Source organism: Mastigoproctus giganteus, chromosome 8 (assembly GCF_048544385.1).
Source record: "Mastigoproctus giganteus isolate SK-2022 chromosome 8, ASM4854438v1, whole genome shotgun sequence".
Classification (NCBI taxonomy): domain Eukaryota; kingdom Metazoa; phylum Arthropoda; class Arachnida; order Uropygi; family Thelyphonidae; genus Mastigoproctus; species Mastigoproctus giganteus.
The window spans coordinates 192023312-192046596 of record NC_143582.1 but is presented as its reverse complement, the minus strand read 5'-3'; the positions used below and the strand labels follow the sequence as shown (position 1 = coordinate 192046596).

The following is a 23285-nucleotide window of genomic DNA, read 5'->3' as shown; positions in this document are numbered from 1 at the left end:
CTGTATATATACTTCCATCCCTACCCTAGGGATATTTTAGCGTCATTAATCTGCTGATGTTAGGAGGAAGAGGAGGAGGAGATGAGTTTTGTGCGTAAGATCGTTATAAGAATATGAACATCTAAAAATGGAGGAGATCTAGGATCGTAAGGAGAGATGTAACGACAGAAAAATTTTAAATAAAATTTGAAAATAATAAGTTTCTCTGTTATCGAAAACCAAACTTTGTTTTCCACAGAAGGATTCATTCATAACCCTTTCTTGGTATCTTCGAGAGGGGTTAAGGGGGAAACGCTAGTGAATTAGTTTATAAATCGCTGGAAAAGTTCGTCGAAAGGAACTCTATTGTACGTGGTCTTTTCTCCTTATTTTTTTTTAATTCTCTGTAAAAAAAGAGGGGATAAAGTAGGTCAACTTGGGTTTTCAATTCATCTATCTCGGGTTCCCAGGTGACAGATCGCATCCATTGATTGTCTTTGTTCCGAACAAAGGGCGTATGGCTGTATTAGGGAACTCTAAGCGAGTCAAGTCTGTAGCTTCACTACTTCTTTCTCCATCTTAAAAAAAAAAGAGAAAGAAAAAAACTCCCTATAGTCACTCATCTAACAAATAGATCACTATTTCAGTTCGCCAACGTTAGATGGCGCTGTTTAGACATTCCCAACTATTTGATTATAATTATGCATCGTAATAACACCCACCCAAGTATTTTTCAGATAACGGTTAATTCATCGGGGGGCTTCTCTCGTAGGGAATTGGATCATTAATAACGGTCTTCATCCTGGAGTCTATTGACCATATCTTTGCGTGCTCCTTCTTGGGCATCTTGCTGTTTTAAAGCACATTAATCATCCCGGAAGACTAAGATAGATGGAAAGTTATATCAGGCAATCATAAAGTCGCAAAATACTTTTCCTATGGACATTATCTGTAATAGATCGCGGTTAATGGAATTCTGTATCAACATCTTAGTTCATTAAATCCCGCGGACGAATGTACACCCTTCACCAGAAACTATTTTCAGCAGACAACATGCCGCGTTATAGGAGACGAACATCACCCGAAACCCGTGCATATCACCTTGGGCTTCCCATCGAAGTGTATAATTTATCTTCCGTGCAAGCAGAAAGGATTTTGGTGGTGGGGTAAGATGGGGGAAGTCGTTCGTGGTCACGTGGAAGAACAACAACATTGTTAAGAATGTTTAATACTAAGTTTAAAAGCAACTTATTGCAGAAATCATTGAAATATAAGGATATCTGATACTTTTGAGTAGGTAATATATTTACTGATATTTAACAATTAATAGTTATTATACTATTATTAAACTCCACATGTTAACGCGAAGATAAATTATAACTCGCTCACAGGGGACGCTTCAATGAAACGACCACTTGTATGCAAAATTGCACCGAGCAAGCATTGCAGATGACTATGGGACCATGGCTAACACTGCTCCAGAGAATACTGCAAGATATTATTGCTTTAATTGCTTACATCATAAAATTTGTGCGCCTTGAGTGTCGCAAGAATGGAAATGTTTGGCTAACCTTAGAGATGGCAGCGCCTACACTATCCCCGGTACCTCTTATCTCCCAGGATGCAAACCTGTCCACTCGTGTAGTCGATTTATTGAACCATGTTTCGCGTGACTCGATTTAACATAAAAATTTTTCCTGTACGAGAACTGTGTAGTGGGATTGAGGAGCTCTTTCGCAGATAATCTTCATGTAACTCTGCAAGTCGGGAAATGCTAATTAAGATAATTGAGAGATTTATTAATTATGAAGCTGTTTGTTACCAACTGTTATAGGGTGTGTGTGTTTTGATCTGTTCTTTATACGTTGTTTAATAATTAATTTTGTTGGAAAGCTTAAAAGATGATTGATCCGAAAGGAATTTTTGAAAATCTCCAACTGCTATGAAATATTTATAATTGAGCTGTAAGCATATCACGAAGGCGAAATTTATCAGTAGTATACTAAGCTGATCTGAAAGCTTTTGTTACGTCATCCGCGTGCAAACAATTTATTTTTTTAATTTTATTTCCAGGTTCATTTCAACTAGAGACAGTTCTCCATTGTTACGTCATCCACGTGCACACGATTTATTTTTTAATTTTATTTCCATGTTCATTTCACCTCGAGGCAGTTCTTTGTTACGTCATCCGCGTGCAAACAATTTATTTTTTTAATTTTATTTCCATGTTCATTTCATCTAGAGGCAGTTTTCCATTGTTACGTCATCCATGTACACAATTTTTTAATTTTATTTCCATGTTCATTCAACCTCGAGACAGTCCTTTGTTGCGTCATCCACGTGCGCACAAATTTTTTTAAAAATTTTATTCCATGTTAATTTCACCTTGAGGCATTCTCCTTTGTTTATTGTCATCCGCGTGCACACAATTTAATTTATTTCCATGTTCATTTCACCTCGAGGCAGTTCTTTGTTGCGTCATCCGCGTGCACACGATTTATTTCTTTTAATTTTATTTCCATGTTCATTTCATCTAGATGCAGTTCTTCTTTGTTTATTGTCATCCGCTTGCACACAATTTAATTTTTAATTTATTTCCATGTTCATTTCACCTCGAGGCAGTTCTTTGTTGCGTCATCCGCGTGCACACGATTTATTTTTTTTAATTTTATTTCCATGTTCATTTCATTATCCTTTGTTGCGTCATCCACGTGCACACGAGTTTTCTACTCCATGTTCATTTAATCTCTAGGCATTTGTTGTTTGTTAGATCAAGTGCGCGCGTGATTTAATTTTTTATTGTTTAAACCTGTTTCATCTTTTGGTATATTACATAATCCACGTGCCCAACAGTTGGTGTAATTTCTACCATTGTTTGCTATTAAAAATGCATTTCCTCAGGGTAAATCCATCTGGTGAGCTTCGAGCTCTAACTGTAAATTGCTTTGGAGTTGTCATGCGCAGAAAGCAGCGACTCTGTCAGTCCTACCATTGCCTTAATTAAAATTTCAGCACTTCTTCTTCTTGCGATTATTATTTATTTATCTTTATTATTCTGTCTTGTTTTCATTATTAAATTCTTTATTTGCAAAATCTTGAATTTAAAAAAAAAACATACGAAATAAGATGGTTGTTGTAGTAAAAACACCATGCACTTTGATGGTTTTTAATTTTTTATTTGCCATAACTATACAGTCTAAAAGAAAAAATAAAAAGAAAAAGCAAAGAGACGTGGTGTTACTCTCACAAATCTTGGTTTATCGCCCTGAGGTTATGTGCTTGCTAAGCCTATTTATAATTCATGGTAGATTATTGACGTTATTAAGCAGAGTGCAAGTAATTCTCAGTAGATGGTGGACCTGTCTTTAATTTACCGTGCAGGTTATGTAGCACTAACGTGAAGGGGAGGAAAAATCTTGCACGTGAGTTTTCCAAAGGTGCGCCAAGTTCTTTTCTTTTATGGATCACGTGAACATCACACAAGTTGTGGGATAAAATTAACCCATCATTCTCTCAATTTCAACAATTTTTTTCAACGTTACAAATTGAGGGATTCTTCTCCTAATGTTCAAGAAGAATAACTGGCAATTCTATCCTTTATAATCTTCATTTGGTTATTAGCTATTGTATCTGATCCATCTATCGTTTCTGAATAGTAACCAGGGATTTTGTTGTACATTTATGACGCATTGGTTTCTGGTCCATGCCTTCTACAGCCCTTTTCTGCAATTTTGGGGCATTCATGCTCGCCAGGGTTACCTCTTGATGATTCTATAAAGTTGGCTTTCTAGATCTTATTTTCCCTTTTAACTCTTCCATCGATGATCTTGGAAAATCTTCTTTTGTCTTCAAAACAAAAGACATCAAACGAATCCTGTAGAGTCTTGATGCCAACGAATCTCCCAGTTCCAATGACATTTGAGTCGAAAAAGAGTGACAAATCCCTCCTTTCAAATTCTTGTCGGCTTTCCTATTATTTAAATTCAATTTCAGAAAAAGTTTGGAGAAAGCCAATTTCACAAAGGATTCCTCAAACTTTCTCTCAAGTTTCTAGACGCTCTCCAAAAGAGGGCGGCCAGGTCCATCAGTGATTCTTCACTTACTGATGAACATTACAGACTTCCTTCACTCTTTATCACACAGTCTACTGCCGGATGATTTTCAACAGACACTTCGATGGACTCTGTTCATCCGAATTGGCCAAAAAATTTAGAAATCTTTATTCATGAGTAAGGTCACCTTTTGCCTAATTACAACCTGTACTGGTCATGGCAAGAATTAAATACATATATTAACAACTTCATCCCATACGTGCCTCCAGGGCCTAGGCCCATATGCACTCATGGTAAGGATTCAACTAGGTGTCTGAGGGGGTCTAGCTTCTAATCATACTATATGACAACTTCATTTGCATACCGTACGTTTAATTATCTGTTGACGCCAATTACAAAAGGTTTCTAATTTTTTTGCCATGAGTATTTACATCAAAATTGCTCGTTTTGATAGATTTTTCGATTCTTCTCTTGAGTTTTAATTTTTTGCGATATCCAGGTCTTTTAAGTCTGGCTAGCGTGTTTTTCTGTAATCAGTTGAAAACAGGATTGCTCGCCAACAAATCATTACAACCAGCACAAAAGCCTTTTATTCTCATGTTGCACACTCCCACAACCACTTGGGAAATACAGGACTCATTTCTGATGTTTTACCGGAGATGTATATGAGATAAAACCTGATGTTTAACAAGAGTTCCCACTAAAGCAATTTACATCGCTCAACTCCACTGGACTCGGTCTTTTTTTCTTCTTTTTTTCTAAATAGAATTCAATTAACGGCGAGCCTTATATACATGTTCTTCTGTATTCGAAGCAGATGAATGAATTTAACTAATTACCTCTATAAACCAAATTAGTCTACCTAATTAAATATTATCAAAAAAAAAAAGCTGAGGTACAATTTTTCCATTAGATAAAAATTGCTCTTCTGAATGAAAAATCAATGTTTCCTTCTTTTATGTATTATTTCACTGCTAAACCTGTACTTTGCGTATATGTATCAAAGGTGTGTCTCTTAATGCTTCAATAGTGGGCGGAAACACGAGGGGGAGCAGACTGCACTCTAGTTTTGTGGGGATGATATACGTCTCCAAGATGGCTGAGTGCAATCAATATAGCTAAGCCTAAAGACTTGGATTTTTAAAGCGAGCTTTCTGAATGTACATACAAAGGTTGTGTTCACAGTGGTGGTGGGGGGGGGGGTCGATGAAGAACAGTTTTTAGCGGAATGATATTGTTCGAATTAAGTGGACCTCGATACAAAGAAGGCGTTTTGTAGGAAGAGTTTTCAAGGCAATTGGATGTTTTTGAGGAAGGAGTCTTCTCCAACAATTGTGGGCTTTTTAAAATTTTTTTCGAATACAATGGGGGTTGTACCTTGAAAAAATTCTCGCTATTGGGCTTCCTCGATCACATTTTTACAAATTTACATCGAAAAATTCCAGATACAATCCTTTTTTGTGTAGAAGATTAGGCAGAGAAAGGATTTTTATCGTCCGAAACTCGTATTGTAATAGCTAACCGACTCTCCCATACCATCTGAGAATCTACTTGTGTTTATTCTTCGCGTGCGAGCTTGCATGCATTTTCTTGTCGGGCAACAAATGATCACAGACCATAATTTATGGACCTTTCGCATCTTTTTGTATGCTCAAGAGATGAAGGAAGTTGGGATAAAAATCCAACCTTGTTTTAACATGAAAGAATTTTTATTCTAAATATTCAAACTTAAGAAAATGCGTATACAAATTCAAATTCTATCGAAAATAGCTTGATTTGTGTTATATTGACACCAACCAAAGAAGCCTCCAGTGTGCATGTTGACGTATCCGATCTCTTTGAGGTCAAAGTACGCATAAACTAGAGCGATATTACACTGCCATCTTTTAATACTCTAATGATAATTTTATAATTATTTTTTTAAAGTTTGAATCCTTATTTTAAGAGAAAACTTACATTTAAATTTAGCGCTAATCCACGAGTAAATAAATCATTTACCACTGTGGTTTGTAATAAATTCTTATTATAAGTCAAGCATAAAATTTACGAGGAGCCTACATTTTTCAAATATTTTCCAGATAACTAAATACGTAAAACGTCAGTTTTTGGAAACCCTAACAAACAGATGCTCCTTCTCCAAAATAGATTCATTTATCAATAAAAGCCAATACTTTAGAATAATCAGGAGTGTACAAAACTGCAGTGTACATTATGATATTAAAAATGGCGCCAGCAGTTATTTATTTATGCCAATAAAACCAAACGAAATACACATCTGTTCTCTGTTTTGACGAAATAAACATTTGCATTGTTTTGCTGCAACTCAGATTAGCCGTCTGCTCTAACAATGTGGCACGAGCAAGCTAATCGTTGGTACAACGATGCGATTGTTGTACCAACAATTAATAAGAAATTCAGATATATTTGCTAACTATCTTAAGCGACATCTAGCGACGGACTTAAAAATCATTAAAGAAATGGATATAAGTGTGCGAACGTAGTATAATTTGTCATTATTCTCCACTCCAGCCTGTCTTACGGTCTTAATTGAAGTGCTCCATCATTGGACCAGAAAATTACGCTAATTTCGGCTATTCCAACTTCCATTGATCTTGCGTTAGCCAATCGCGATTAGACTTGAATATAATTAACTTACTGTACTGTAAACGCCATTCATTATTTGTAATTAAAGCTTTGTAAAGCATCAATAGAGACATAAGGATTTCTACATCAGTTTCAAAGCACAGAGTAAATGATTTTGTTATATTTTACACACTACAAAACTCGATTTTCATTGTTTTATTATTCTATTGATTTAAATTTACATATATTATAGTTCTGGGCTAAAATGTTATGATTCTAAATCTATTATATCATTATTTATTACTAAATCCCTATGCTGCCATCTAGCGGAAATTAATGAAAAATACTTGAAAATAAATAATATTAAAGTGTTCACAATTTATTAATTTTACCTATTAATAAATTGAAAAATCGTTTAATTTTTGAAAATAATAAAAATTCATATTATACATTTGATAACAGAGATTGTAAATTCGAAAATCTTTAATCTAAAATTAGAAAAATATTCGAATCAAAATAATGAACTTGAACTAAAGTAATTTTTAAAATTAAATTTCATTAAAATTTATATTTCACTCAATATGTGTTTGTTTTTTTTAGGGTTTTTTAGGATGGATTTTAAAAGATAGATAGAATTTTGTTTAGTTTTAAATAAATATAAATTCCTTTTATATAGACTGTTGTGGGTAGCCGAGTGGTTACGAGCGTTGCACCTTTCTATGGTGTGAGAAAGGTACAGGTTCGAATCCCGTCAAAATGAGAGAAATTTTAATGGCCTCTTTTCACAATTTAATAGTTAGTTGGACTCGAGGGAGGGTTGCATGGCTGTCCTCTCGAAACTGGCAGAGTTTTTGATCCAGCAAAACAGGACATTAGCCACAGAATACGCTGAAGACAAATATCCTTAGTTTCACAGACATGCATATCTGTCTATGTATTGTATATTCAGCTGAATTCCGAGTAAGAATTATGGGTTAATTCTGAATTTGTTGTGTAGAGCGCTTATAACTGAGAGCAGTAAATCCATTGGCAATTCGGAGCAAGAAATCCATCATTAAATCTCGAGAGTTGTGTGATGAGATTCATTCTCCTGAGAGATATACGCGTATTTATTCCTTCCGCCTTAGTATCCTATTAACCCATTTAAATCCATGCATCGAGGCAACCCTTAATTCTACAGTTCTGTATCCACATCTCATGCGAAGATGGTTAAAATTCCGGCACATTTAAGAACCTCATTACAGGTAATTTCTGTTTGTTACATCGTCGAAATCAAGGGCTCTTAATTGCGAAACCTTCAGCCAGTGGAATCTCCGTGTTTGAGATATTTGAGAGATGTAAAGATTCTCTCATACACAAACACACACATCACGCGGCTCTTTCATCCAATCAGGTGGCCCGAAAAATAATGCTGTCATTACTTCTTGAGCACCATCTGGGCTGCTTCCCAGGTTTCATATGAAAATGTGATTGTGTTCTTCATTCTTTATTTTCGGTAGCATGTTATTGACTTTATTTTGACGTTGGATATTATGGTCATTGGCCCGTAAACTGCGTATTCTGCAAATAGATGAACAGTCAATGATAGGATTGTGGGGGAGGGGAGAGTTAAAAATGCACACGTCGGTTGTAATGCGAGTAGAACACACGACAACAGGGATCTTTTTACTGAAAATTAAAGCAGTATATTATATAAATAACTACAAAGATGTGAAAATAAATCTCTCTTATAATCATTCTACAAAACAAAAAGAAAACTTTAAAAATATCGTTTGTTTGGCAGTTTTCAAAATAAAAAAGCACTTATTTTTTTAAAAATTATTACTAATATAAGAGTAGTTAGAAGATACCCTGCCATCTAGTAAGATTAGCCTGAATTACAATAATGATACTCTTTGGGGAATTTTCTCGTACGCTGTTCCATGGAGATACTGTCTGCGAAGAAAAAAAAAGTTCCTCTTCTTCTAAGTACCGAAGAGAAGAAAATACGTTGAGTAAAGTAAAAGAAATCCTTCTTTTTCCAAGACAGGACCTTAAGTCTCTCGTCTGCTATTCTTATTTCTAGTAAGTCGAGAGAAGATAGCTTTAAGCATGGTTGGTGCTTCGTCAATGGTCCAAAATGTCAATAATCCTACGTTTACGATGGCAAGATTACGTAAAGCCTGTCTGTTTCACAAAACGACGTGAGGGATATCTAGGACGAACACGCTTCCCAAAAAGACGGAAGTGACGTGCACTATGTCAGAATATACATCAGGAATAGAGTGAAATATACGCACTCTATAGAGAACTCTCTATAGAAGAATATTCTCTATTGTACTCTGCTGAGATTCTTATGTGAAAACCGGCTTAAGAGACGGACAGTTACTTTGGTTACTTTTCCCTCCCGAAGAACTCTTCACCCCCCTCCCCCAAACTCAAAACATAAGTTCAGGTGGCTTCGTAATACATACAATAGCCAATCAAAATATGGGGCGCATTCGCTTCTCCAGAGGCATGTTTATCAGTGCTCCTGCAGTAATAACATCCTTAAGAGAAAAGGGAGGTGACACGTGTATCGGCGCAGACTATGGCTATTTAATAGAAATCAAATGAGTATCAAAACTGCATCAAGTCGGAAGACTCTACTATCATGGCAAACAAGTTCTGTTCTTCTGTGCAACCAAACTTCATCAGCAATGGACACTAAATAACAAAAGGAAGCGAACCGTATCAACCAACACCACGTAGCGAGAGCTAAGAATTGCACAACAAGAACTATGACAGATAAGAACTGATATATCTCTGCCAGATGTATCTGTCAGATAAGAAGAGAGATACATCCGGCTTTTAATTGCGTCCTGTGATGTTTTGGCCAGTGAATGTAGTTTTGTGATAATCGAGGCAAGTTAGTATTGCACTACAGATTAATAATACTCCTTACGTTGGGAGTATCTAAACGGGTTAAGGCATCTTGCTGCATTGTTGGATTCTCTGGTGTAAGTATACCGCGTGGCTTAAGCTCGACACGGTTCTAAAGGACAGTTATAAGTATTACAGCTATACATTTCGTATCAGAACAGGAGGAATAAACCAATTTTAAATGCGTTCTCTAATATTTTGGGAGAGTAGTGTAGTTTAGTGATAATAATTCAAAGTTTTTGTATTGTTCCTTCAAATAAGTATCTGAGTATCTTCAAACTTTTCTTGATAAAATCTTATATCACCTAGTATATAAATTACTAATATTTCCCCTTTATATGTTGCTTTCCTGCAATGCCTTATTGTTCTCCAGTTAAGCACATTTGGGATAAAGTTTTCAGAGTGGATAATGTTGACTGCTGTTATCATCGACATCTGTCGACCATAGCATTAGAATCCAACCAATAATCATTATCTACAGCATCTATTCTTGCATGACAAATCAAATTGTACTAATGATGGGATCATGATCTTCAACATCCACATCCTACGAGCATCTTCATCACTCTAGCATCTTCCGAATTGAAATCAATCGGCCACGAAACTTTGTCCGGTTTTAATTCCAGACTACTAAGAGCAATAACTTACAGAGGTCAAAAGGGCATTTGCAGGACTTGTAGTTTCTATAAAGAGTTTCGTATTAGGCAGTCGTAATTTGCCAAATAGCATTAAGGCCCTGGCAGAAACAAGGCGATCGATATCCATTGGCCAGCTGACTGTGCTCTAACATCCACCACTTAAACACCAATCAACGGCGATAATTAGTGGAGACCGAAGAAGGGGATCGGTAGATCAAGAGCGTGGAGGTAAGGAGAGAGAAGGAAGGAAGCAGAAATTGCTTGTTGTCAGGCATGCAATCCATTAATACTATATATCTTTCTCTCTCTCTAGAAATTGTTTTGGACTAGAAATTACGTCTCTCGAGCCAATATTTGATTCGTTACTGTTACTAATGTAAAAGTAATGGCATTCTTTGTTTTGCGCATCTGACCGTGTGTGCGCAATTCATTTGTGGAAGGGCAGCTGTTATTAATTGCGATTATGAATAAACACTGCCGATCTCCGAGTGGAATAAGTCAGATGGCCTAATGGAAAAATGAGGAGGAACGCGAGTGGACCGATTTATCTGTAAGAGGAAATTAATGTTGGATATTTGGTGGTGTATAGAGAATTCATCGATGTTTGGTTAAAAGCAAGCCGGATTGTCTTTGTTTATGCTCCATCGGTGACCGCTAGAGGGCAGCGAGATCTTTTATGTTAATTTATTTTTTTTTAAATTTCTTTTGTTTTAGCAACTCCATCACCAGAAAAGGATGCATCGATTATATTGGCTGGTATTCGGTGTTTAATCGTATACATAATGTTTGCGATCATTCAAAAGATGGCGCTGTAAGAATCGATTCTGAAGAGTTCTGGTTGTGGGGTGCAGCCACAAATGATTAATCCCACTTCGCTCAAATAATGTTTGATCGATTTTCCCATTAGTTACAATACAATCACTCATTCTTCTCTCTCTCTCTCTCTCTCTCTCTCTCTCTCTCTCTCTCTCTCTCTCTCTCTCTCTCTCTTGTCGTAGTCACACTTTTCTCCCTCACTCTTTCTACGTCTTTCTTACATATATAGCATGTTTAGCTCTATTTTTCACTCTTCTCATTTTTCTTTCTCCTTCCACATTTCTCTCTTCTTCGACCTCTCTCCATTTCTGCGATCTCTCACTATTGTTCTTTCTCCTTCCATCTCCTGTCACAGTTCTTTCTCCTTCCCCTTCTTTCCATTCCTCTGATCTCCTCTAGCTTTCCTTGTCCTTCGATTCCCGTCCATATTTCTTTCTCCTTTGACCTCTTTCCATTTCTCCGAGCTGCTATTTTCTTTGTCCTTCGATCTTTATTTTTCCTTTTATTTCCTTCCACATTTCTTTCCACTTCGATCTCCTTCCACTTCTTTCCATTTCTCTGATCTCCTGCTATCTTTTTTTTGTCCTTCGATCTCCTTTCTTTCTCCTCTCGATCGCTTTCCATTCCTCCGATCTTTCTTTCTTTGTCCTTCGATGTCCTTCCCATCTTTATTTTCCCCATGCATTTTTATCTACTTTTGCCTTCTGCTCTCTTTTAATATTCCATGTCCTCCTTGACGGTATAGTGGTTTTGCCACTAGTCACGTTTTTGAGAAGTCTGTGTTCGGAGACCGGAGGAATTCTTAAAGATCTCTTCAATCGGAGCTGTAGTTAGCCGAATTAAGGGCGGAGAGAGTAGAGGGGGTTCCCCAAGTTATGTTTAATTCTTCTAAACGGAACGTTGTGGATCTAGAGCACCAGAGTTACTTATAAGTTGGAGGAAAGGAGTCAAAAGGGTTCAGAAAGAAAACAATTTTGGGGTACAAAGATAACTGTCATTAGGACCACCGGAGAATGATTTCATCTAACCATGTGTGTATCATGTTTGTAAATTGCATGTGTTCCTGGTCGGTTTGTCTCTTTTGCTGGACGAAAAACCCGAGTTTCTGTGGAGGAGAGAAAAACATAGCTTTCCGGGGAAAGGGGGAGGGAATTTTTTTTAGGAGTAACAGAATTTGACGAGTAACAGAAACCTTCCATCCCTGTTTCTCATTTTATCTTTCTTTCTTTTCTCTCTTTCTCTCACTCCACCCCCTCACATCCCTCTCTATTCTTCTCCCCCTCCTTTTGTTCTCATATCTTCTTCTCCACTTTTTATATCTTCTATTTTTTAATTTCTATCCGCCTGTTCCCTTTGTCTTCTTCTTTCTTGGAGACTCGCTCACATACAAATAAAGAACTGTTCGAATGTAAAATCGCAGAGAAGAAGGGTGGAAAAAATGAACCGGCCCAGGCATGCAGGCAATCCGAGCTGGCTGTAAGCTAATCACACTAATGCAACCACTGGGAAAGAAATATTCAGCTATCAACAATTAACAGAAGGGCAAGCTGGCAAATGAACAACTGCATGCTCTTCGTCATCTAATCAGCATTCCAATCACCGCAGACAAATAGTGTGTTGTCATATTTGATAAGCATATTAATCTGCAGTAATGTAGTTACCGCATCACCCTTCGCTGCCCTGCTGTGTACGAACACAGAAAATTGCCTAAAGTGGAACAGAATGGGAAAATTAAATGAAAAATGCATGACTGCGTCTTGTAGAAATCCAAAACTGGCAATTATTTCATATTATGATCAATAACAACCTCAATTTTCGTGTCCATCTCGCCATCAGAAACGTTTCGAGGTGTGTCAAAAAAAATCCATCTTCAGAGGAAACCAATTCACATAAATATTTAACGGACACTCAATAGGACCGAAAAACCAATGATTAAATGGGTTAGGGTTAATTAGAACCTCACACGCACGCGCGTTATAGAATGAAGACTTTAAATGCGAAATCCTCCATCTTTTTTTTTTTTTTGGAGGTTTCTTAAGCGAATTCTATATATATATGTGAACGTTCCAGCGACATTCTCTCGTATATTTTCGCCTCGACGAGATCGCAAAGAGCCAATTAAGCGTCCTAGAAGAATAGCCGTAAAGATATTGCCCCGTTGGAGTGTCTTTAAACTTCATTTTATCCCTTACAGACAGTGCATTGCTCCGGTCCTGTTTTGTCCTCGAAATTGTGGTCGTAACTTTAAACTCCCGCCACCAACGTCTCCGTCCATCTGATTCATGAACCATTAGAGAGTACAATCTCTTTCGTTAGGGTAAAGTACAGCGTTAATTTCGGCCCAATTGGGGGCCCTTCCACTTGGTGTGCACCCCTCGCATAACTCTGGAAGAGAATCTGTCCTCAGCTAAAATTAATTTTGTATTGGATAGATCGCACGCACGCGAATTGGGTGGTACAATACCGAAGCTGTATTAACATAACACGTTTAAACCCCCGCCCACCCCCCAAAAAAGGTAATCTAATACGTAACATTTTTTAGCTTCTTCCAACACCAGATGTCGCTAGTGAGACGATTGGGTAACTTTTATTGCTGACATTAATTAAGGTGCTGTTTTGGCTTCTTGCTCACCTTCAACTTATCGTTGGAGACTTTGTTTTCTTTGTACCACTCGACCGTAAGACAGGTCAAGGTCAATGGTTACAGTGGGTCCTCCAACGGATCAGCAAATTGATTAAAGCAGTGGGTTGCCTTTCTTCCGCTGATTGGATACGAAACATGTGGCTTGGCTGGCTACACGATTTTTATTCTCATAGCTTTCTTTTAATGGTCTCTCTTTCTCTGCGTCTGTGGTATTTTTTGTTCAAAGTTTCTTGTATTCCATTTTTTCTTTATTTCAATGCGATCTACTCCCTTGTTCTTTTTGGAGACATTGTCTTTCTGGTAATATTATCATTTTCATTCAACCGGACTACTTCTTTCTTAAAATATTCTTTGTACACCCTTTAAAAAAAACGTGGAAAAGGAATCCATTAATGTATCTTCAAAGTTTCTCAATTACATCCTAATTAAGGCCATAACCATTCGAAAAAAAATGTACACTGGTATATAAAAGAATTGAACATCTCTGTACTACTATAAAGAGATGGAAAAGATTGAAGATCCTGCTAATAAATAACCCCATATCAAATTCTAATCCTCTAAATTATATCGAAGCTATATAAGGACAAGTTAAAATCTCACCGTTGTCCTGGCAACAACAAGTAAATCAGGCTGGAAATTGGAAACATTGGATCGTAATATGCACATGCGCGTGCCAGCATTATTTCATCGCAATGCGTATTATACGAATATTTATCATTAACTTTACATTGGAGAATATCATCCATGTTTGAAATTCAGAAGTCACAACTTTAGTTTTATTTCTCTTTGAACAACTTGGGAAAAATTGTCTGCCAACCCAGAATTATCAATCGATTGGTGACCTCGAATACGTTACACAGACGAGCAAAAACGTGAATTCGTCTAGGTGCGAACGGTATTGCACCACTGGGATCATAGGCTATTTCTTAGAAGGATCGTAGGTATGAGAAAATATTGCTACACGAAGACAGTAAAAAGAAGTTATTTTCTGTTCATATTTTGTAAGAAGACAGTTACTATATCTCTGCGTCTGTCTGTCTACTCATCTCTCTATCATTCTCTGCTCTCCAACGCTGCCTGTTATCTTCAACGTGTTTCTGTTTACCATTCTATCCAAAAATACACGGATAAACACTTTTAATGCAGAAATACTAATTATCTTCAAAAACATTAAAGCTTAGAGAATGCAATGTGCATTCTCTCATAATAGCATTTTCATTGAATGTTATTTTCGTAAAGGCGCCCCCTGTAGTCTTTTAAATGTCACAAAAAATATTTTATTTTATTAAATAGAATGACGTCATTTTCACTGAATGTTATTTTCATATCGTAAGAGCGCCCCCTGTAGTCTTTGAAAATGTCACAAAAATATTTTATTTTATTAAAGAATTAGAATGATGTCATTTTCACTGAATGTTATTTTCATATCGTAAGAGCGCCCCCTGTAGTCTTTGAAATGTCACAAAATATATTAATATTAAATAATTAGAATGACGTCATTTTCACTGAATATTATTTTCATATCGTAAGAGCGCCCCCTGTAGTCTTTGAAAATGTCACAAAAAATATTTTATTATATTAAATAATTAGAATGACGTCATTTTCACTGAATATTATTTTCATATCGTAAGAGCGCCCCCTGTAATCTTTGATATGTCACAAAAAATATTTTATTTTATTAAATAATTAGAATGACGTCATTTTCACTGAATGTTATTTTTATATCGTAAGGGCTGTCTTTTAAATGCCACAAAAACTATTTTTTTAAATTAAATAATTTTCAATCGCCCACTATAATTAAAGAAGCGTTCAAAAATAATATTTTATCATCACTAGGCAACTAGAAAACAAAATATGGCATTCAAACATTGGAAAAGATCGCAGGTCTGGGGGAAAAAATGCTTTCTATGTACATATTTGTTATTTCTAACCATACTTTTACGCTAAAAACAATAAAAAACGTTTATTACAAACATCCCTTGAGAGTGGTGAAATTTCATTTGGAAATCTTACCCTTGATAAAGCTAGATACAGATGCCTGGAATTCTTTATCTTCAGGCACAGTCGTCACTAGAATTTATGAACGAACAAATCACTCAGTTCAGTTATCTTTTCTCAGATAATAACATAGACATGGAAAGGTTTCCATGGGCAACGGACAAGCACCGTGATTATATTATTTTTCACAATGTTTTATCTCGAGACCGCACCGATATGCCGATAAAGTCGACAGAAACCTAACACTTCACAAAATCTCCGAGCCACAGCCAAGATTGATGCATCCAATTTTGTTCTCAACGTTAAAACTTTGCCTGCTGATTTTTAACACTTCCGCCCTTGGAGAATTCAATAAAAACGGTGGGTTGTTAGGGGAAAATGGGGGCAGAGAACGGAGAGAGAGTTACAGGAGACCGGTGCTCGATAACTTTCTCTTGTGGTGAAGGAATATTTCATCTAGCTGGGCAACAGCTGATACTCGATGACGTCACAACCAGTTAGGTTTAATTAATTATGGCTTGCTGAGGATGCTTTAGGACTGTTTCACTTAACCCTATTTCGCGAACAATGGGATGGAGGCAGGCTGAGGATAATGATCTCGTAAAATTAGCCACGGGGGAGAACCAGGATAGGATAGAGGAGAAAATAAGATAACTTGGATAATGCTTGCATTGTGTTTTATTTCACGCGAGTTGGATTATCCAAATAACGCACTTTAAGTGTAACGTTTTAGGGGGACAACCCCCCCCCCTAAAATGTGACTGGTGCATGCAGGGATATCAGTTAAACTACTGATATGAAATTTGATTCAAAGGAGTCTCTGCGGTTAGTCTAAGTAAGTCCTGAACTTTTGAAAATGATCATACTTGCTGTTTGAAATCGATCTCAATGTTTTTGTAGCGAGGTGGCTACAGCTCGGAATTTAACATAAAACTTCCCTACTTTTAAGAAAATTTTGGATGGCTTGACAAATCTTTCTAAAAATAAAAAATAAAAAAATAATGTAAAATTTCATTAAAATCCATTCAGTGGGAGTTGGGTTGTTACATGCGGACGGACATAGCGAAGTCAGTAGGCGCTTTAAGCATAAGCGAATGTGCCTAAAAAACAGAAAGGGAAAAAATAGATCGATGGAGAAGAAAGCGGTAATGGAGTCTCCTGATCCCCGTCTAAGAAGGTCGTCAGTAGGAAAAGGACATCCCCCCCCCACAAAAAAGTCACTCTTTACAGATTCGAATCTACACTTTTACCACACAAAACAATCAGAAACAGAAATAAAAAGAAGAAGAAAGGTAATTGAAAATAGGAAAGAAACTTAGACGTGTTGATAAACCTGAAAAAAACTCTATATAAGGAAAAAGCCGGAGGCAGATAATGAATGGAAAAAAAAAAGAAAAAAAGACTGCAAAGCAGCGCAAGCTAAGGAACTCAATGGTGATTTACATAACTTAGTTCTTCAAAGAGAAAGTGAAGAAGAAACGTTTCTTATGAAATAGGTCCTGGAGTGGCCCGAACCTAATTTATAAAAAAACACGTGTCTTCACATTCGATATTTATTAGGCAGGGTCACGTACAATTCCGATTAGGTTTAATCACAGAGTGCGCGGTCCTAATTATGAAATAAGCGATTGGAAAGCAAAGGAATTCACTTAGGTACATCTCTTCAAAGGAAATTGATTAAGAAAACCTTGCCCTGCGGTCCTGAGCACTGTAAACATCCGGGTATTTGAATCGGACCACATCTCTAGGTGTCTAATGCCTTTTCTTTTAGCAGTTCCATTTTCTGATAACTTCGTGAAACCCTTAAGGTGTCTGTACTCTAAGCCCTGGCAGAACTCAGTTTTTCCCCCCCTTTTTTTAGTGGGAGAAAAGTAACCCCCTTTTTCCAGAAACGGATTTTGAATTTGGAATTAAATATATGTATTTCACGTTTGAAATAAGATCAGTTTATATATTTCGATGGTGAGCCAAGTGCTGCCACCTAGTATCAGTGTCAATTCCATCTTTCCATCTGCAGAAAAGAAAATAAAAAAAAAATAAAAGAACCGCTTTTTTGCCGACATTTCTTGTTTTAAAATCCCGTACTTTTAAAGATTATTTCTGCTGACTGAACACATCTGCAGTAGTAAGGAAAAAATAAGAAAAAAAAAAAGCACAAATTAATAAGAAAAAAAAAACAACTCCTCTCTCAAAGTTAAAATTGGGGCGAGATTATAAAATGCTGACCACATCGATACGATCTTTCGTCTTCTGCCAGTTATGGAAGCGCAGAACTTAATGTCACTGCTGGAGTAACCTCTAATAAAATATTAATCCAGAAGCATTACAGGTCACGAGCTTCCCTCTTTAGCAAGTGGTGAAGATTTTAAATCTATGGACCCCCATTTGCCAACTTGGCTCGATGATGTCTAACTTAGAGAATCGCTGACGTGCTCATTTTGAAGGTAAAAGATCCCTACGGGGCTGTTTATTTATTAATAATAAATTCGCCTCAGTTTATCCTTAAACAGAGCTCGCAGAAACATGAATAAATAAATACAGAACATCCGAAGTGAGTTTAATACTGGCTAAAGTGGAAGATTATTCAATAATAACCTCGTATTAAGGTGTGTGCGCTCCAAAATGGGGTCTTGCTATGGCAGGAAACATTCTAATCCACCAGGTACACGATTCCAGTCACTACTCTGGATAGTTTGGTTATGGAGGTCGTTTTAGAATGCTCCAAGGCAACTCAAGCCACGAGACTTCGGTGTGGCATTGTCTGCAAATACTTCTGTCTGAACGAAGGAAAAGAAATTTAAAGCTTAAAATTTAAGGTTAAAGATTTAACCTTAAAACTTTATCTGTATTTTGTTGACCCCTCCAGCGGAGGGGTCAACGAAATACAGCTTGGTCAAAGGTAGGCCGACATATTATTGAATATTGTATCGATAAAAGGTTTTTTGAAAAATGCAGGTGTCCGGTTACTTTTGGCAATGTAGTGTCCTTTCTTCTATTAACCCCACTAGACTCCCTATCCATATTCGTTGTCTACATCCATCTTTATTTAATGCTAAATTCAGAGAGAATTTTTTAAAATAAATGGTTTAATTAATGCCAGATATTTCTATGCTACGCACGCGCACTTATCAATGATTTATTTTATATTTTTATAGGCACAGACGGGAGCTGGGAGGAGTGGTGGACATACGAGGGCATATCTGGTAAGTTTAATTTTTAACCTCAGTCGCCTGAAAATAAGAACTTCTGCTGTACATTCCACTTCGAGTATTCCTAAATAACAAATTGCCTTAGAAATAATTTTTTAAGAATTGAAATAGAAAGGCAGTGATAGAAAATACGTCACTGCTCTTTTCGCATTGAAATTAAAACTACTTATACCATAACGTTCTCTGCCTGAAAAAACAGACTTCTATTTTGCACCTTCTTTGCAGCATTTCGGATGTTTCTCTTTTGTTCCGGGGGCTCTACGTGTGAAAGTACCTTTAAGGATTTCACCTTCGATTCACTTTTCTTTCAATCAATACGTGAGATTCTTTAGCTGTGAAAGCGAGCGTATTCTCCTAAGAAACAGAAGCTTCCTTTCATATCCCTACGGTAAAGAGATTCGAGATGCAGATACACGGTTCCTATTTTTTGTTTTCTAAATTAAAAAGAGTTCAGGTGAAATTGTTTGTCGAAGCTGTAAACAAATATTAAAGAAGGGTCCCTTCTTCAGAAAGGGGGTGAGAAAATAAATAAGACATCTCGTGTTGACAGATTATCCTGTTTCTTTATTTATGCTGTATACGAACGTGGAATGACAAAAGATATAAGGCATCGTAAAAACGATCACTGTCACCACCGATTCGTTTATTTGGAAATTTACGTACAGTTTTCTAACTCGCCTTGTAAACGTTTTTTCTAGCGCACCAGATTGCATAATCGCTTTTAATTGTCAACTTTCATTTTGATTTCGAAATTGCTTTATTTTAATCTTTTAATTTCAAATTCCACGCATTGTTGCAGCTCGTGATTGTAGATTTCGAAATCGCCTTTTTTATTGTTTTCAGCTCGTGCATCTCTATTTCAAAATCGCATTTTTAATTGTCTTCAACTCGTGCATCTCTATTTCAAAATCGCATTTTTAATTGTCTTCAACTCGTGCATCTCTATTTCAAAATCGCGTCTTTATTTTGTCATCTATTTGAAAATCGCGTCTTTATTGTCATCTATTTGAAAATCTCATTTTTAATTGTCTTTTATTTGAAAATCGCATTTTTCATTGTCTTCAACTCGTGCATGTCTATTTGAAAATTGCGTCTTTATTGTCTTTTATTTAAAAATCGCATTTTTCATTGTCTTCAACTCGTGCATATCTATTTGAAAATCACATTATTTTTTATTGTCTTTTATTTAAGAATCGCATTTTTTATTGTTTTCAACTCGCACATGTCTATTTCAAACTCGCGTTTTTTTATTGTTTTCAACTCACACATGTCTATTTCAAACTCGCGTTTTTTTTATTGTTTTCAACTCACACATGTCTATTTCAAACTCGCGTTTTTTTTATTGTTTTCAACTCACACATGTCTATTTCAAACTCGCGTTTTTTTTATTGTTTTCAACTCGCACATGTCTATTTCAAACTCGCGTTTTTTATTGTTTTCAACTCGCACATGTCTATTTCAAACTCGCGTTTTTTTATTGTTTTCAACTCGCACATGTCTATTGCAACTCACGCTTTTTATTGTTTGCAACTCACGCTTTTTATTGTTTGCAGCTCGTGCATGTCTGTTTCAATATCGTGTTTTAATTTTTGCCATTTCAAATTCTCGCGATTTGATTCCTTTCACAATCTTTACAATTTTGTTTTTCTTTCTTTTTAAAATTTCACGGTTTTCTTTGTGATTTTTCTTTAAAATACTTCTGTGGAATTTTTTTCTGAAGTGATTTTTTACCTATGCCTTCAATTAAAAATCAATCAAATAAATCAATTAAATTTACTAAAAAACAGAAACGATAGAAAACTTTCTAAGGATCTTCGTTGTAAACAATATATAAATAATCATTGGAATTGGAGAAATTAAATTCCAGATTATCAACACGTCTCTCTTTAAATAATAAATAAAAATTCATTTTCAAGTTTCTACATTGGCACGAAATATAAAGACAGTATGTGGACATGTGGACATGAGTTTTTGTAAAGGGCGGCTCGTTGAACGTCTGTTCAACTCCGCCTCGTATCTCTGTGAAGAACAGTATCACTACAAATGGGCCAGATATGTGTGTGACGTAAGCTTGTGTTCTGTTCTGGCCTCTTGGCTGGACAGATGATTCTGGGTCGTCACACCACGGGAAGGTGGGCCAGTCCCAGTAAAACACGTACCGTCTCAAAAGAGACTCTGACTCACCTGATGTTGTCAAAAGGTGGGCCAGTTTCCTCTGGGGGCCCATTCCAAAGGAAGAGAGGGGAAAAAAATCCCGTGGTGTAATAAAAGAGAGAGAGAGAGAGAGAGAGAGAGAGAGAGAGAGAAGCTACACTAGTGGAGAGTGAGGGGAGGAGAATGAGGGAAAAAAAGTACGCTAGTGCAGAGCGCGAAGAGAAAATGAGAAAAAAAATAATAAATAAAAAAATAAAAATAATTAAATAAATAAAATAATTAATAAAATAAAAACAAATATAGATAATTAAAAATTTTAGATTAGTAAAATAAATTTTTTAAGCTGCTGTCTGGGGATCCCCATTCGTAGCCTACGTTATTCTGTAGGAGGCTTTCCTGCGCGTGAATACTTGGGTTGAGAAGTTATGGAAGGCAGCAAGGTTCTGTGGTGTCTGTAACAGAATGTCCAGTTGGTTTTCAGTGAGAGGGATGGTATTTGCTAGGTCTTGCCTCAGGTCCTCGTAGAGAGCGCACTCGAAGATAAAGACAGTATAATAATTTTAATAGCCGCTTAATCAGAGATGAATCCGCGTATTGTATTGAAGATTCCCTCAAGGTCTTTCCACATTTAAGTGGATAGCCGTTGTGCACACGCCCGCCCACAGACTTCAGTATCCCGAATGTAAGATTTTAACGATTTCAATTTGTTTCTATGTGACGAATCTCTTGCCGAAATGAAAATCTTACATTCCTTTGACTATGATTCTTAATTGAAACGCTCTCGTACTGATCACGGCTAATACAGAAACCTTAATCAAGAAAGGGGGAGCTTCTAACCAAACGACCAATTTGCATAACTTCTCTCTTTGACTACTAAGTGATCAACTCCGAAACAAGAAGAAAAAAAACTATTCCTAAGCTAATAATTTACACGAGACTTGTGCATCTCAGAGTCTTTATCAAATTACGCATTTAGCTGTGTGGACTGTAGTATCACTCGTGCTTTGGCTCTGCAGATAGTCGGGCGGGGGGCTGTCGCTACTCCACGACCCCAAGTATAGCTGCAGGTTTGACTGGGTACTTCCGGCAGGCATGTTCAAGTATTTAATTACGTTTGATACAAATCATGTTCGCGTACTTTTACCGCAGCTCAAGAGGAAATTCTGTTTCGGGTTCTCCCCTCCCCCTCCTTCGGCGCGTGCCGTTTTGCGGGGTCATTATTAAATAAAAATAAAGCCGCTTCTAAATAGAGTATGAAGAATGCGCCACGCAATCTGGTAGATAGTTGGGAGATGAATATTTCTTGAAACGATCGAAACTGCCGAAAACCTGATTCCTTTACTCAGTCGAATTTAAGTTCTACAATGAAGGCAAATCGAAGCGTGCACTCAGTTAACGGACGAATTTATTCTAGAATAAAAATAATCGACTTTAAATAATGAGAAGGATGAAATGGAAAATTTAAACTACCGTCAGCTGAATACCGTATTTTCCGGACTATAAGATACACCCAGGGTTTAGGAGAGAACTGTCTGAACTTTAAAGTTCTTCAGAGTCTGCAAAAAGTGCGTCTTATGTTCGGAAAATACGGTAATTAAATTATCGCGCGTTGAAATGAATTAAGGAATCGGTGTATTTTGCAATATCAGGTAATATCCATTGACAGAAAATGGCCGACCTTTTAAACGATCACAAGGTCGTTTTATTGCACTTTGTACAACTATTATCCGCCGACCAGTGAAATGAAGCTAACCTCATTTCCCATTGAGGACATAGAGCATGACAGGTCTCCTACAATCCCATTCTCTAAAGAGAACGAGATTTCCTGAATACAAACGAATTTGTAATTGAACTGTCTTCCGGTGTACCCGACACAGAACAAAGCCCATCACGCACACAAATGATGTCACACTTCGTAATGCGTACACTGATAATCTCTTTTTTTACAGGCGAACAATAGAGACGTCTGTCGGAAAGTGTGCTAATAAATCAGACAGAAATAGCCCGATGAATTAGTGTAACCACTTCCTCTTTGAAATTTGCCCAATTATCCTTTCACCTTAGATTGCGCTTTCCGACAATCACTTATTCAGAAAGAGGGCCCCTTCGGAAGTCAAAATGATGCCTATATTAACCTAAATATAGCGATCCGATTTGGAACTAATCAAGTGACATAAACGTGGTTGGTTTTTATAATGCCAGGGGGAATAGGATTTGCGATATTTACATTCGTTTATTATGCGGTTCATGATCGTACGATAAAATGCAGCAGACGAATATGAACACTTGCAGACGACTTTGTTTGTTCGAG

General features: G+C 36.7%; 1 protein-coding gene across 2 annotated transcripts in view; it reads left to right on the top strand.

Moving 5' to 3' along the window:
- The window catches only part of LOC150082120 (carbonic anhydrase-related protein 10-like), a 144002-nt gene that overhangs the window by 5813 nt on the left and 114904 nt on the right, over nucleotides 1–23285 (top strand). For both annotated transcript variants that reach the window (XM_090379990.1, XM_090379989.1), the window contains exon 2: nucleotides 18767–18814. In XM_090379990.1, the coding sequence (XP_090236116.1) occupies nucleotides 18767–18814 (48 nt within the window). The remainder of the gene's footprint in view (nucleotides 1–18766; nucleotides 18815–23285) is intronic.